Genomic DNA, 16,537 nt, shown 5'->3' on the forward strand with positions numbered 1-16,537 from the left:
AAACAAATCTAATACACCTTCACAAAGTTAAAGTAATATTCTGTAATATAAACAAATGTAGCACACCTTCACACAGTTAAATATTCTCCAGTATAAACAAATATAACACACTTTTTCACAGTTAAATATTCTGTAGTATAAACAAATGTAGCACACATTTACTCAGTTAAAGTAATATCTGAATAAACAAATGTAACACACCTTCAAACAGTTAAATATTCTGCAGTAGAAACAAATGTAGCACATTTAAGGTTATATACACATTTAAATAATAGTCTGCAGTATAAACAAATATAACACACCTTCACACAGTTAACTATTCTTCAGTATAAACAAGTATAACACACCTTCACACAGTTAAATATTCTACATTTAAACAAATGTAACACATTTAAAGTTCTATACACAGTTAAAGTAATATTCTGCACTACAAACAAATGTAACATACCTTCACAAAGTTAAATATTCGCACTATAAATATAAAACATCTTCAGAGTTAAATATTCTGCTATATAAACAAATATAACACACCTTCACACAGTTAAATATTCTGCAGTATAAACAAATGTAGCACACCTTTACCCAGTTAAAGTAATATCTGCAGAATAATTAAATTTAAGACACCTCACACAGTTAAAAATTCTGCACTATAAACAAATATAACAGACCTTCAGAGTTAAATAATATTTTCCCAGATAAAGAAATATAACACACATTTACACAGTTTAAGTAATATTCTGCAGTATACACAAATGTAACACACCTTCACACAGTTAAATATTCTTCAGTATAAACAGATATAACACACCTTCACAGTTATAGTAATATTCTGCTGTATAAACAAATATAATACACTTTTCACAGTTAAATATTCTGTAGTATAAACAAATATAGCACACCTTCACACAGTTATAGTAATATTCTGCTGTATAAACAACTACAACACACCTTTTCTCAGTTAAAGTAATATTCTGTTGTATAAACAAATGTAGCACACCTTTACTCAGTTAAAGTAATAGCTGCAGAATAAACAAATGTAACACACCTTCACACAGTTAAAGTCATAATCTGCAGAATAAACAAATGTAACACACCTTCACACAGTTAAAGTCATAATCTGCAGTATAAACAAATGTATCACATCTTTACATCTTTAAATGATGGACAAGAAGGCATGGCCCTCATGGACCATGTGTTTTAAGGCTTCACCCATAGCAAATGACACTGTTGGGAGGTTGAGCTCGTTGGAATAGGTGTGGCTTTGCTGGAGGAAGGCTGTCACTGTGGAAGCCGACCTGGAAGTCTGGCCAGTGGGACACAGATGCCTGCTGCAGCCTGCAGATCTAGATGTAGAGCTCTCAGTTCCTTCTCCAGCACCATGTCCCGCCGTGACAGTATGGACTAAACCTCTGATCTGTAAGCCAGCGCTAATTAAATGTTTTCCTTTCTAAGTGTTGCTGCTGTCATGGTGTCTCTTCACAGCATAGAAGCCCTGTCTCAGATGCTGCGGGTTTCTATATATGGAAGCCTTTCCGTAGCATACTATGGATTCTGACCTTTGCCGTCTTTGTCCCAGTGTCTGTTGGATTCCCAGGGCTTATCTCAGGGACTATTGGAAAACTTTTCCTGCCCCAGAGCCCCTCCCTGCCCTCAGCTGGGGGATGCACCCTTCTGTGAGTGAGAAGCCTGAGCTTTCTCACGTGTGCCCCGCTTGTCCCCAGAGTGTGTCTCCGTCCATGCCTGCTCCTGTCTCCTCCCCTCCTGGAACCTCGGCAGCGGCCAGTGTAGTGTTCTCAGTTATCCCGTTGAGCGAGTGCTCTGCGCTAGCTGGCTTGGGGAGAGCCCATCACCTTGGCAGTCTCTCCTGCTCTCATGTCTTCTGGCCACAGCAGTGAGAGGCCACGGGAGGAATCTTCATGTTTCCCAACTGAACGGTTGCTCACTCTGGCCTTCATTCCTTTTTGACACTTTTTTCACCTCGGAATTTACTTCAGTTCCCCTTGGCTCTGATGGCTTCTAACTAGTTCCTGAGTTCACCAGAATCCACTTTAGCTCTTGAAGAGTTTGCTTCTTGGGAAGGGTTTGGCGGAGGAGAGGATTAGAGAAAATAGTAGGGGAGGAAGAATATGAAGTGTGTGTGAAATTGTGAAAGAATCTTTTGAAACAGTTCCATTAGATAGCCCTGGATAGTCTAGAACTCATTGTGTAGACCAGGCTAGCCTCAAACTCATAGATCTGTCTGTCTCTTCCAAGTCCTAGGCCTTTCTCCCTGGAGATTGGTAGAGTAACCGACACTGAGAATTGCATTTTTTCAAAGTGTTTATTAATTTGTTTGTTGTGGCAGGACATAGTGGCACATGCCTTTAATCTCAGAGGCAGGCAGATCTTTGAGTCTAAGACTACCCTGGTCTACAGAGGGAGTTCTAGGACAGCCAGGGCTACACAGACACCCTGTCTTCAAACAAAAACCAAACAATAACAACAATTATTAATTTAGAAGATTGAAAAAAGCGTATTTGTTGTGTAGTGCTGGAGCTTGTTGCCGGGGTCTTGCGCATGCTAGCAAAGCTCCTGGCGAGCCAGCGTCCTTGTTCAGGTGGTTTTCACAGCTACGACTGAAAGCTGCTGGCCTACTGGCTGCAAGCAATCCACTCCCAGAAACAGGTTTAGAGCGGTGGGTTGAACATCGAGGGGCTTTGGAGGCCCTTGAGAAGTGCAAGAAGGTGGAGGATGCTGGTACACGCTCAAAGCAGAAGCCTGACTGTAATCTAATTCTGCGTTCATTAGTTGTGTAATAGCTTCACTTTGCCCCAGCTTCCCAGGCAGACAAGAGGATGTATTACTTCCTACCCAAAGTGTTACTTAGATAAATGAGCTAACATATAGAGTTACAAGTCGCACCTGCCATGTAGTAAGTGCACTATAAGTTAGTTTGTATCCCCATCAAGTAAAGCTGTGGCATTATTACTGCAGTAGAAAACCGGCAGAGGTTTTGCTGGTGAGCTTGGGTAGGAGTTCCACTGTGGTCTACACTGGCTGTGGATTTGTGATCCTTTCTTCGGCCTCCCGCATGTTGAGACGTGTGAGCTACCAAGGCTGGATCTAGCAGTGCTTGAGACAAGAAAGCCCGGGAGCTGGGGGGCTGGAGAGACAACTCAGTGGTTAAGAGAGCAGATTGCGCTCACTAAAGGACCTGAGTTCAATTCCCAGCACCCGTATCACAGGCGGCTTACAAGCACCTACAACTGCAGCTCGGGCCCGGGGACCCGATCCTCTGACCACCATGGGCCCCTGCACTCGTGACACAGACACTCAAATGTACAGATAGTTTTTAAGGAAAGAGAAAAGACTGGGAGCTGGGAGATGAGTTGGTGCCTCTTCACATCTGGCCCCACACAGCTTGGTCCTTGTCCTGACTGGAGCGTCTCAGGGATGAAGAAATGACAGTCTGAAGGCACAGCACAGACACTAGACCAGCTGGTCTGTGCTCACTCTGAGGACAGTTCCTAGTCACCTGGACACTCTTGTTAGTAAACCGGCAGCAGGAAGAAAGAAGGCTTAGCTAGTGTCAGTGGGAGGTTCTCTAGGATAGCGGTCTCAGGCTGGAACCGTCTGGACCTCCTGTCAACATTCACACACAGACCAGGGCAAGGTTTTGCCGTTTCTCTGAGCCTGACTTGGGAGGATTTGCCATTACCATGGTCTGAGGTGGTTGTGGTCGTGGTGGTGGGACTGGACGTGGCTGTGCTTTCCACAGTTCCCCTTACTTAGGAGAAGAATAAAGTTCTTTAGAGAGATGTGCATGTGTGTGTGTGTGTAGCCACACCCACAATGACACCAGATAACTATGACAAGATGGGGGAGAGCAAGTCACAGGCTGCACGGTGAGTTCACACACAGACACACCAGTGCCAGTCAGAGATGTGAGACGGTGTGCTTGGTGCTGGTCTTCGTTCCGGTTATAGTTTGATTAGCGGGAGCGACATTTAGGGAGACGGGCCGCTGGAGAGTGCAGGGTTGTGATTGGGAAGGCCAGAATTGCAGTCACCATGTAAGAGGTTACCGTCAAAGCTTTAGTCTAGGTGCTGTTGCTCAAAGGAGCGTGTGCCTCTAGATGAGGATGCGGACAGAGCCTGTGGCCACATCCATTCATCAGGTAGAAGGAAGCAGGGCAAAGGGCAGAGCAGGAGAACTGGAGTCTGCGTCCCAGAGCAGAGAAGAAAGGAGGATCACATGTCCCGTGCTGCAGAAAGGGTAGAGAACGGTAACAGCACAGAGACCTGGGTGACCTCGGAGCTGAGACCACCGTGTGCAGTGAGGAAGCAGAGGGTGTAGGAGACAATGCTGACGAAGACTTGGACACCAGGTTGGTCTGTCCAGTGCAGGGTGACGGCATCGGTCCGAGTGACCAGGTCTTTGTAGCCTAGAAGAGTCAGGCTGAGTTGAGACTAGGGGTTAGATGCAGACATTCGAATTCCAGGAAGAGTAGCTGATACTTGATCAAGGGGAAGTAATTGATGAAAAGACATGAACTCATCAGACACTAGGCAGGAACCCCGCTTGGGAGGGTCATCTGTGCTCGAGCTAAGGAAGAGGCCGGGCTAGGGCCAGAGTCAGCGTGAGATGTAAGGCGCTGGAATCCCCAGCCGAGCCCTGAAGGAAGAGGCTTTTATACAACAGCGGAGATGAGCTGTTTCCTTGCTTTCATGAGAAGCCCTGGTCATGTCTTTAAACTGCCGCTGCCCGCTGTTTCGTGCTCACCCTCAGACTGTTTCAGAAGCTTTCCAACCAGCGTCAGTGTTTTCCTCTTCCTTCAAGGCGAGGTCCTTCCACAGAAGCGTTCCTGCGGAGGCCTTTCCCGCCTTTCTCCAGACGGTGAGTGCTTCAGTGGAGGAGGCTGGAGAACTCAGCGCAGACTGGGACTCATGCTCCCCACGGAACTCCTTTTGGTTGTTTTCCTGCCTCCCGGTTGTGTGATTCGTCGTGACGGTCACACCTGAGCTCTGAGCTGTCATCAGCTGGCCGCATTGTGTGCTCTGCACTGTCTCTGTCTAGCCAGGGGCCTTACTTTCTTTAACCCCTCAATTTACTCATCAGTAAAATGGGAATGATAAAAGAAACCATCTTGTGAGAGTGTCTCCATGGCGACCTGAACATGTAGTAGTGCCTGCCCTCAGGTCATTGCTGAGCTGGCTACATCGGATTAACCCAGAAAGCTTTTTAAAAGGCCCTGGTGCAAGCCAGGGAGATGGCTCAGCTGTTCTAAATGTTTTTGGGGACATGGATGTCTTTATTTTCTCTCTTTGAAAGTCTCATGTTGGGTCTAGAGTGATGGCTCAGTAGTCAAGAGCACGCTCTGCTCTTCTAGGAGACTGGAGTTCAGTTCCAGCACCCAAGTCAGGCAGCTCCAGGGGCTTACACACTGGTGTCCTACACACAGATATGCGTAAATAATAAATCTTGAAAAAATCTTTAATTTGGTCAGATATAGTGGTACACAGCTGTGTTTGAATAAAAATGGCCCCCATAGGCCCATAGGTGGTGGCCCTTTTAGGAGGTGTGACCTTGTTGGAGATGTGTCTCTAGGGGGTGGGCTTTGATGTTTCAAGCTAGGCCAGTATGTCTGGTCTTTGCTGCCTGAGGATCCAGATGTAGAACTCTCCAGCACCCTGTCTGCCTGCTGCCACCATGTCCCACCGTGATGATAATGGACCATACCTCTGAACTACTATTACCCAGTCTCAAATGTTTTCCTTTCTAGGAGTTGCTGTGGTCATTGTGTGTCTTCACGGCACAAAACCCTAACTAAGACAACAGCTTTAATCCCGGCACTCACGGGACCGAGACAGGAGGATCTCTATGAGCTTAACGCCAGCCTGGTCTATATAATGAGTTCTCGGCTGGCTGGGGCTACATAAAGAGACCCTGTCTTGGAAAAAAAAATGTTTTTCTTATGTGATTATCACCTCTGGAAACTAAAGTAGCTTTAGGCTTGGACTTTCCCTTTTTCTATGAAACAAGTTCTTACTATGTGGCCCAAATTGGCGTTTTCACCCTCCTGCCCCAGTTCCCTTAGTACTCTTAACTCTTTAGCCCAGGTTGGCCTTGATTTCACCATTAGCACAGGCTGACACCACACTAATGGCAATCTGCCTTCTCCAGTTTTCTGAGTGCTAGGATTGAGGGTGTGGCCACCACGCTAGCTGTACTTTTTCTCTAGTTTGTTTGGAAACTTGATCATTTTATCTAGTAACCACCATTTTTTTTTCCAGGTTACTCTAGAGGACTATTTAAAGAAAATCCAGCGAGTAGATTTTGATATATTCCATCCATCTTTACAGCAAAAGAACACATTACTTCCGTTATCTTTGTATATTCAATCATGGAGAAAAAGATATTAAAATAATTTCATGTTACTGATACTGGTTTACTTTTAGTTTATTGATTTAAAAATGTGTGTTTTGGGTTCTTGTTTAGAAAGGATAAGAGCTAACATATGTACACATGTACGTGTGTGTGTGTGTGTGTGTGTGAGAGAGAGAGAGAGAGAGAGAGAGAGAGAGAGAACCTGGAGCCAACTGATTCTGCTAGAATGGCTTGCCAGACAATTTCTTGAGATCCTCCAGTCTCTGTCTCCAAACTCTGGGGTTGCAGGGATATAAACAGAGTTTCTTTCTGTCCCACCAGGTCCTGCAGTCATTCAGTTCTAAACATACAGAGGCTTATAACAGTTATAAACTGTTTGGCCTATTAGATCAGGCTTATTATTAACTAACTCTTACAACTTAACTAACCCATAATTCTTGTCTGTGTTTATCCACGTGGCTTGGTACCTTTCCTCAGGCATTATCATCTTGCTTCCTCTGTGTCTGACTGGTGACTGACTCTGCCTTTCCTCTTCCCAGAATTCTCTTAGTCTGGTCACCCTGCCTATTCTTCCCAATCAGCATTTTATTAAGCCAATGTGAGTGACAAATCTCTACAGTGTACAAGAGCATCTCCCACAGAACAGGGGCACTTAGCTGCCCCAGCTTTTTTCCGTTGAGCTGTATTCCAAGCACCAGAGCTGGGGGGAGGGCATGTAGTATTTTTATGAGTGTGTGTGTGTGTGTGTGTGTGTGTGTGTGTGTATCTGCCTTTGTCAGTTTATGTGCAAGAACTCACAGAGGCCAGAGGGTGTTAGATCCCCGGGAACTTAAGTTCCAGTTGACTGTGAGCCACCTGATATGGATATGGGAAGCTCTGTAAGCGCTCTTAACTCTGAGCCAGCTTCCCAGCCTCCAGAGCTAACTTTTTACTTAAGGAGAAAAGGGATTATTGCATGGGTTCAAATAGCTCACAGAACAAACAGCTGTAGAACTGCTGGGGGCTGGGGGTTGGGACCCTGCTGAGATCCTACCATCCTACCCCCCATACAGGGCTGCTGTGCCATCGCTGGGAAGTTGGGATCCCAGGAGGAGTCTGGTGAGAGGGAAAGTCAGCCACCTTCCCTTTCTGCCTCACCCCTCGGTAACATGCTGCTAGCCAAAGGTCACATGCTCCCTGTAGCTGCAAAATGCGTTCATTTGGGCAGTGGTTCTGTGGGTCATGACCCCTTTGGCAAACCTCTGTCTCCAAAAATATTTACGTAACAGTTCTTAACAGTAGCAAAATTACAGTTGTGAAGTAGCAACAAAAATAATTTTATAGTTGGGGGTCACCACAACATGAGGAACTGTGTTAAAGGGTCGCAGCCATGGGAAGATTGAGAACCACTGAGTTAGGGCAGGAAAATGAGTGTAAAGTCTGAGTAGTCTTGTGTTGAGGGCTGTGCAGCCCTAAAGCTAGTCTAACTCAAAATTGATCGGTAGTGATGAAAAAGACCTGAGTTTAAGATTAAGCAGCGATCCACGGCCTGCCGCTCAGGTGGGTGCTAGACCACCCTTGAAGGTCCACACTGGCAGTAAGACATCCATGAGCCCACTCGGTACCTTGTGGCACCGGGCAGGTGGGTCCTGTTATGATGAACATGGTGGAGAAATGGGAGAGAAAGAGAAGTGGGGGCAGGGAGTTCATGCACTGTGGAAAGAGACCAAAAGGAAGAAATGTAGATGATGAGAGGGCTGATGGGGAGGTCTGCTTGCCACCTGGGGCCATTGTGATGTCCAGGCCCAAGCTGCCGCCAAGGGCCATGACTAGGTCTGTGGTATGGTTGCAGCTGGGGTCTGTGCTGATGTCTGTGGCCTCTGTCACCTCAGTAGCCATAGGAACCTGTTACCTGTTCACTGCTACAGAGCAGGGCCTGGCACCCAGCAAGTGCTCAGTAAGTGGACAAGGAGTGACCGGGTGGGTGTGTTTTCCTGTGTAGGCTGAGGACTTAGATAAGGTGATAACAAGACCGTGGGCAGAGGGGACCATGGGGAAGGGGGGTCATGACTGCTTTGATCACCACGAGACAATAGAGACGACACAAGAGAGTGGGGTGTTCTCAAAGTACTGAGCAGGGTACCGTGGTGAGCATCCTAGGGCATCCTGAAGAGATGCCCAGAACGATGAGAACTGGGGTGGAGAGAGAGAAAGCAGCTATGGCAGAGAAAGTAAGCGGAATCCCATCTTCGCGGGAGTGACAGGACCAAGGGGACTCTGAGGAAGTCCGCTGGGGATCAGGCAGCTGCGCGGCTGCTGGCTGCGCTGTTAATTCAGTTGGAAAATGGATGCTGTCACTCATTGCTGTCTCCAGAGGAGGAGCCCTCTCATCCATCTTTTGTTCTGAGAACAAAGAGCCCCCAGTTTCATGAGTGTCCCAATGAGCTCCCAAGAGCCTGGGCTGGACGATCAGAAAGAGGCTGCCTGTTCTGAAGCCGAGTTCTCATCACAAGAACCAGCACGGGAGGAACCGACTCTGGAGAGTTGTCCTCTGACTGCTTTACGTGGGTCTGACGCACTCCACACCGAAGAAATAGGGAAAAGGAAACCAGTGGAATAAAAACGTTCTTAGCATTAGCAAGTATTTACTCATGTTTAAGTAGTTTTCCCATAACTATAAATTAGGTTAGGTCTCAAAATTGTCCACGCATTGCCTTGGTGTTCTTTCCTCTTTCTTTGGTTTGAGTCTGACTCCTGGACATAATCAGTCCATGACATAGCCAGACATATGGTAACCTCGTTCTCTTTTTGCTTTTGTTTTTTCAAGACAGGGTTTCTCTGTGTAGCCCTAGCTTTCCTGGAACTCATTCTGTAGACCAGGTTGGCCTCGAACTCCCAGAGATCCGCCTGCTTCTGTCTCCCAAGTGCTGGGATTAAAGGCGTGTGGCCCCAGTGCCCGGAGGGAACCTTTTTTGAATGTGCACCATTGAGCTTTCTTTGGTACCAATCTCACAGCTTGAGAGCAATTCCAAGTCCTAGCCAACTGGACTCAGACTCCAGAGGACAGCAAACCACAGCATCAGAGCGGGTGAAGTCACTACACATTTGAAGTCCTCTTGTGTCCTACCTGGACACGCAGGCTCCATCTGCCCCCAATGTTTGTTACTCCTGTGGTTTGGGTGTAAGCTGCCCCCTAATTCTTTCTGTTAGGAGCTCGTTGGGAGGTGGTGTTGGGTGACAGTGTGGAATCTTAAAGACGTAGAGTCTAGACCAGGCTCATGTTTCCTGAGAGCTGAGGCAGGAGGATCACTACCAGTTCAGGACCAGTCTGGATGACATGGTGAGAACAGAAGTCTATGGGTCACTGTGGGTCTGCTACAGAAGGAGGTTAGGTCATTGTCCCAGGGCGTCTGAGCTCCCTGTGAGCGAGAGTTATGGCCAAGCCCAAACCCTAAATCACTCCCCACTTCTGTGTGACCATGCCATCTCTTCCTTTAACATACGCCCCCTGTTCTGTGCTGGTCTTTGCTGTAAAGCCCTCTATGCTACTGGGATTTTCAGTCTCCCAAACTGAGCTAAATGAACACAACAACAAAATCTCATTTTGGGTGTTTTATTGTAGTAACAGAAACTGGACTAATTAGCACAGGAGGTATCATATGGCATAGAAAGCAGGTTTTGTAACCTGACATCCACAGAAAGTTAACCTGAGGAAGAGCTGGTAGATGAGGGGGTGTAATTAAGAGACTTAATTACTTGGTTGACTGATTAATCAGGTTTTATGTTTTTATTTGTAGATAAGTCTTATATAGCCCAGACTGACCTCAAACTCTTTATATAGCTGAGGTCAACTTTGAACTTCTAATTCTCTTAACCTTCACCTGTCTCAAAAACAAAACAAACAAAAACGAACAAACAAAAGCCCCAAAGCAAAATAATAGTGAAATCAAGTAAAGGCCAAACAAACTTGGGGATAAACTCCTTGAATAAAGGGTTTGAGTTGTGTTTCCAGAACCCAATCAAGGAAGGTTTGAACCTGGCTAATAAAGAATGTTCATGCCCCAGAACGGGGTGGTGGTGCCTGGAACTCCAGCACTTCGGAGGTAGAGACAGACAGATCTCTGTGGATTCCAGGGCATTCTGGGGCTATATAGTGTGACCTTGTCTGAGAGGAGATGGGGGTCAGGATTTCATCAGGCGGCCCATCGGATACCTTCCTGTCTGGTTTCGCGGCCTCTGCAGACTGGGGACGGGTTTAATTTGTCTCCTAGGTATAAGTCTGAATAAAGGCGGGTCTTAGCTTAGAGCTCACTGGCCAGACTTCTGTTTCAGGGTGAGACCCTGTCTCAAGGCAACAGCAGGCAGAGAGAGGAGGACACCTATTGACCTATTGTCCTGCTCTGGTCTCTTTCATTTGCTGGTCACCTTCATACTCGTGCACATATGCACCACACACACACACACACACACTCCACACACACACACACAAATTCTCTCTCACACACATTCATAGATGTGCATTCACACATATATACAGACTCACACATGCACACACATATACACTCACACACACACTCCTCACACTCACACACTCCCTCCACACACACACACTCCTTACACACACTCATTCACAGATGTACACACATACTCATTCATAGATGTGCACTCACACACATACACAGATTCACACGTGCACACACATATACACTCACACACACATACTGACAGACACTTGCACATGCACACAGACCAAAGAGAAGTGTGGATAACTTACTCTACTTTTTGAGTTCGTCTTAATGTAACAACCACAGATCACCAACACTTTTCCCGTCTGTGATTGTTTACGTGTTATTATAAAACAGAGGACCCTACAGAACATTTTCTCTTTCCTATGAGAGGTATAAGATTTTCAACCTCACTACAACCACTTCCCATATGGACTAAGTTTAGACTGCTAATAAATGTGGAAGAACGTAGGTGGTGATTGCTTTTAACCTACACCACTCACCCAAGAGGAAGGATTTTCTCTGTGATTTAAAGAGGAAGATCACCAGACAGTGGTGGCGCACACCTTTAATCCCAGTACTCGGGAGGCAGAGACAGGTGGATCTCTATGGGTTTGAGGCCAGCCTGGTCTACAGAGTGAGTTCCAGGACAGGCTTCAAAACTACACAGAGAAACCCTGTCCCAAAAAACAAAACAAAACAAAAGTCTCATATGGGCTGAAGAGATGACTCAGAATTTAAGAACACTGGCTGTTCTTCCAGAGGTCCTGAGTTCAATTCCCAGCACCCACATGGTGACTCACAACCATCTATAATAAGATCTGGTACCTTCTTATGGCCTGCAGGAATACATATCAGAACACCATATACATAATCAATAAATAAATCTTTAAAAAAGTAAAAAGAGGGAAGTCCCACGCTGAAGGCTCTGGTAATGAGGCGGAGGCCTGGTTCGGGCCCTAACCATCTGGAGAGCTGTGTCTTCTCCCAGTTCTTCATGCTCCACACAGAGTTTAAACCCGGTCCCTTATTCCTAACTGCGCCCCTCTGCTGTCTCATCTCTGAAGTATTTCCTATTGTAGGGCATCTGAAAAATAGTTCATCCTCCCCTAGAAGAAACAACCTTTGAACAACTCTCCTGCTGACCTTCTCGTTGCCCCAGGCCTCACAGAAAACATCTACAAACAAGTCCAGGCTCTTGCCTGGCTGTGGGATGCAGACAGTTGTCTTCATTTTCAAGAATAAGGCTTGGAATAAAACATGACGAAGTCTATGTGACCAGGAAATTGAAAACAAGCTTAAACTGACCGAGGGAGGAAACTCCAAAGGCCCCATCCAACCTGCCCCCACCCACATCAGCCCCATCCAACCTGCCCCCCACCAACATCAGCCCCATCCAACCTGCCCCCACCCACATCAGCCCCATCCAACCTGCCCCCCACCCACATCAGCCCCATCCAATCTACACTGACCCCTGCCAACTACCGGTTCCCGTCTGTCCACCCAGTCTGCAAGGAATAATTGGGCAATCACAAAGTGACCCTGAAGTGGGGATATCTGTACGAGTTAGGTTCCAGATTGATTTCCTGTTCATGTCTGCATAGACCTAAACAGAATAGTGAATAGAACAGCAAAGCAGGTAATTAAACTCGAACAGACAAGCAAGTAACACGAATGGTAGCTAGAAATTCTTTTCCTTCTTAAAAGGAAGTCAATATTGCTAATGAAGAAGACAAAATGATCTGATGGGGTGAAGTGTTTGGTCTGGATCTTTCCCACTTTCCGTGGTCTCTGACTCCGTGGGTATCAGGCCATCAAATCCACCGCCTTATACTTATGCCAGAACCAGAGCCAGTTAGCTGGGACTCAACATCCTTAGAAATGAAATTAACTCAGAAGGTGCTGGAACATATTGCCTAAAACGATGCAGTTCTCGGCTTAATTCACGCTCAGGAACTTTTCAGTGAGAAGCTCTGACTTGGGATGGCTATGGTGTCCTCAGCTGATGCATTGTTCTCTACTTCCTGGGCTTTTCCTGCTGGGCTTCACACGCCGTACAAGGTGGGTGTGACAGCGTCTTTGTTTATTCTTGTAGCTGGACAGACTAGAGCTCAGCAAAGTCAATTCTTTTGCTTTCTTTTCCCCTCCACTCCTCAAGGTTACTCTAGAAGAACAGGATTAAAATCAGCTTTAGCTGCCTCCCAGCTTCATGCTCCCGCCGGCTTAAGCCGGGTTTTAGGCAGGTTTCGTTTGCTTGTTCAAACCGTGCAGTTCTGAGGCAGGTAAATGAGCTTTAGCCAAACGAAAGCCAAGTGTCTAATGTGCTTCTTTTCAGGATGATTTTCTTTATAGTAATTGTTTCACTGCTTTTCATGTAGTACGTTGTGTTCTCAACAGGGAAAGACGTCTGTGTTTAAACTTCGCTATCTGGTGACGTGGTCCGTGTTCTTTGGATCTAACGACATCTGGCAGCACCTGAAGTTCCTGAGTAACTGACATAATGTACAACACTGCCTTTGGTTGCTTGTCTTTTAGTCAGCTTGCTTACTAGAATTCTAGATTTGGAGGGACTTTATGGGATCAGCTAGCTGCAATTCATACCCAATGCAATAATCTCTACCACAGCATTCTGGGCAGTAACCATCACTCCTTGTTCCCAACATCTCGATGACCAGGCACTCACAGCTGAACAGGGAGTTAAAATGGTTTTTTTTTTTTTTTTGAGACAGGGTCTCACTACATAGCCCTAACTGGTCTGCAACTTGCTGTGTAGAGCAGGCTGACCTAGAACTCACACAGATTTTCCTGTCTTTGCTTCACAAGGTCCGAGATTGCAGGCACACACACTACCACTCCTGGCTTTAATTCCATATTAAATACTGGATTGCTAGGTAGTTCATCATGCTGCCACAATACTCTACAATTTTTTCTCTTTGCTAGGGCAACTGAAATCAAATAATTAGAGTTGCCCTTTGCTCTGACAAGTGTGTGCAGTCTGTGTCGTCTCCTGACAGGGGGACTCTCTTGGTAAGTATGTTTTGTTCCCTTTGTGGTTCCTCTTTCATTACTCATATGAATGCCAATCTTTAATTTACCACAGGTAGAAAAATACAACAAAAATAACTCAAGTAAAGAAAAAAGTCTTGGGAGCAGTGAGACCCCAGATCCTGAATTTCTTGTAAACAACTTGTTTTCCCGTGATCTAAGTGCCTACAGCTGCTCTGAGCACGAGACCTTCAGGAGTTCCTGATGGCAGGAGAGTGGTTTCTGGTGGGTTTGGCTGGGGCGTGGCTATCTCTATATAATCTGCCCTGAACACAATAAAGGGGGCATTCTTGGGGAATTCAAGGATGACCCGTGTCGCTGTCTCTCTGTCTGTGTGTGTCAGTGTATTTTAACCTCCAGTGTGTGTGTCAGTGTATTTTAACCTCCAGCCCCTTGCCTGGGTGCCAGCGCACAGAGAGCGCAGACACGGGGACACGGTGCATGGCAATTGGAGGTCCCCACCAAGATACCGGCATTTGGAGGTCTCAACCGAGATAGCGGAATTTGGAGGTCCCAGCCGAGATATTGGGAACTAGGGAACGCTAAGAGGTCGCCCTCAGAAGGTGAGGGTGGATTGGGGTATGTGTGTTAATCCTGACGTCCTTCGCTCGGTTTGGCAGCAAGTGGAAATCAACCGAGAAAGAGGGGTAAACGAACAGGTTGTCCCTGGCCGGAGGGGACGTACGTATTGGGAAAAGATAGAATGTATAAAAAGATAAATGTATAAAGATGTATGATATGTTGATTGTGTTGTCTTTTGTGTTCTGGACTGGAGAAAGACATTTGATTCTAGGAACTGCTAAGAAAGGTATTTTGACTTTAAAATATGGGCTTGAGAATTTGATGTTTTGGAAAGGAGGTTCTGTTTTCGTCTCCACAGACGATGAGAGCCTAAGGATTTATTCAATATTCATGTGGCTTGCATTACCGAGACCTCCTGAAATGTTGCAGTGGAGTGGAGTGTGAGCTGCAGCGGCTCCAAGGCCAAGCGGCTCCCAGGCGGCAGTCGCTGAGGGGCTGCGATGATGCGTGCAAACCCCAGGACCTGCCTCGAGGACCGAGGAGGCAAGAACTCTAGGCCCGCGCTGGAAGCGGGCCTCAGGGCGCAGAAGTCGAAAAGATCTCTGAGTTTTGAGGCCAGTCTGGTCTTCAGGGCAAGTTCCAGAACACCTAGAGCTACACAGAGAAACCCAGCCTTGAAAAATAAAATGACCAGAACAGCGAAAAAGGTCAAGATTCCGTTTTAGACAAAAGGATTATTTTTCGTATTTCTCCATTTACAAAAGGAAAAATTTTTTTTTTTTTTTTTTTTTTTTTTTTTTTTTTTTTTTTGGTTTTTCGAGACAGGGTTTCTCTGTAGCTTTGGTGCCTGTCCTGAAACTAGCTCTGTAGACCAGGCTGGTCTCGAACTCACAGAGATCTGCCTACCTCTGCCTCCCGAGTGCTGGGATTAAAGGCGTGCGCCACCATCGCCCGGCAAAAGAAAAAAATTCTGAAGACCTCTAAGAAGGTAACTGCATATTAACAGTGTTGACCTAGTGTGTATCTCAGTGCTGGGCGTTGGACCCAGGACCTCGCATGTGCTTTGCAAGTTCTCTACTTAATACCGAATGGCAGCCGTGCTCGCTAATGGGTTGTCGTTGTTTTAAAGAGCATCCAGTGCCCCTAACTGCTAAGCCGACTCTCCAGCCTCCACCCAGGCTGGCCTTGAACACGATATGTAACTAAGGAAGACCCTGGACTTCAGCTCTTCTAAGCTCTGTGTATTTTGCAACTTTGCATTTTGAACTATGCATGGACATGGCTCACCAGCTCACAAACGTTATACCCGTGCAGTTCTCATTAGTGTAGCCATGTGCTGTTGCACGCTCTCTACACATAGATGTAAAAATGTGTGTTACATTATTTCACATGTAAAGTGGCCTATGAAATATTCTATTGCATTTTTACATGTCTCAAATAAATCTCTTAAAATGTAAATTAAAGGTTTTAAAATTTAATTCTCCCCCAGAAGTGTGTAATTTTAGAATTTTAATCTTTTGCTATTTTAGACTTAAGGGATATTGGACTTTTCTGATTTCAACATTTGGGATTATGATATTTAGAATTTTGTCTTTTGATTTTCTGGTTTGTCTGAGTAGGATAATTCTCTTTTCTTCTTCCTTCCTTTCTTTGCTTCTTTTTTTCAAAACAGGGTTTGTTTGTAGCTTTGGACCCTGTCCTGGAACTTGCTTTGTAGAGCCAGCTGGCCTCAAACTCACAGAGATCCGCTTGCCTCTGCTTCCCAAATGCTGGGATTAAAGGCGTGCACCACCACCGCCTGATTGACTGGTTTGCTTGCTCCCTTTCTTTGTTTTTGTTTTGTTTTGTTTTTCGAGACAGGGTTTCTCTGTGACTTTGGAGCCTGTCCTGGAACTAGCTCTTATAGACCAGGCTGGTCTCGAACTCACAGAGATCCGCCTGCCTCTGCCTCCCGAGTGCTGGGATTAAAGGCATGCGCCACCATCGCCCGGCCCCTTTCTTTTTTTTCCCCCTCGAGACAGGCTTTCTCTGTGCTGCCCTGGCTGTCCTGGAATTTACTCTGTAGACCAGATTGGCCTCAAACCCAGATCTGCCTGCTTCTGCCTCCCTAGAGCTGGGAT

At 46.1% G+C, this 16,537-nt stretch overlaps 1 protein-coding gene across 5 annotated transcripts in view; it reads left to right on the plus strand.

Moving 5' to 3' along the window:
• Positions 1-6,401, plus strand: part of Ndufaf6 (NADH:ubiquinone oxidoreductase complex assembly factor 6) — a 28,712-nt gene extending 22,311 nt beyond the window's left edge. For 3 of the 5 annotated variants that reach the window (XM_057790822.1, XM_057790824.1, XM_057790825.1), the window contains 2 exons: positions 4,768-4,875; positions 6,273-6,401. In XM_057790822.1, the coding sequence (XP_057646805.1) occupies positions 4,768-4,875; positions 6,273-6,401 (237 nt within the window). The remainder of the gene's footprint in view (positions 1-4,767; positions 4,876-6,272) is intronic. The other 2 variants (XM_057790823.1, XM_057790826.1) reach the window with 1 other exon arrangement.
• The last annotated feature ends 10,136 nt before the right edge of the window (positions 6,402-16,537 follow it).

Source organism: Chionomys nivalis, chromosome 16 (genome assembly GCF_950005125.1).
Source record: "Chionomys nivalis chromosome 16, mChiNiv1.1, whole genome shotgun sequence".
NCBI classification, from domain to species: Eukaryota; Metazoa; Chordata; class Mammalia; order Rodentia; family Cricetidae; genus Chionomys; species Chionomys nivalis.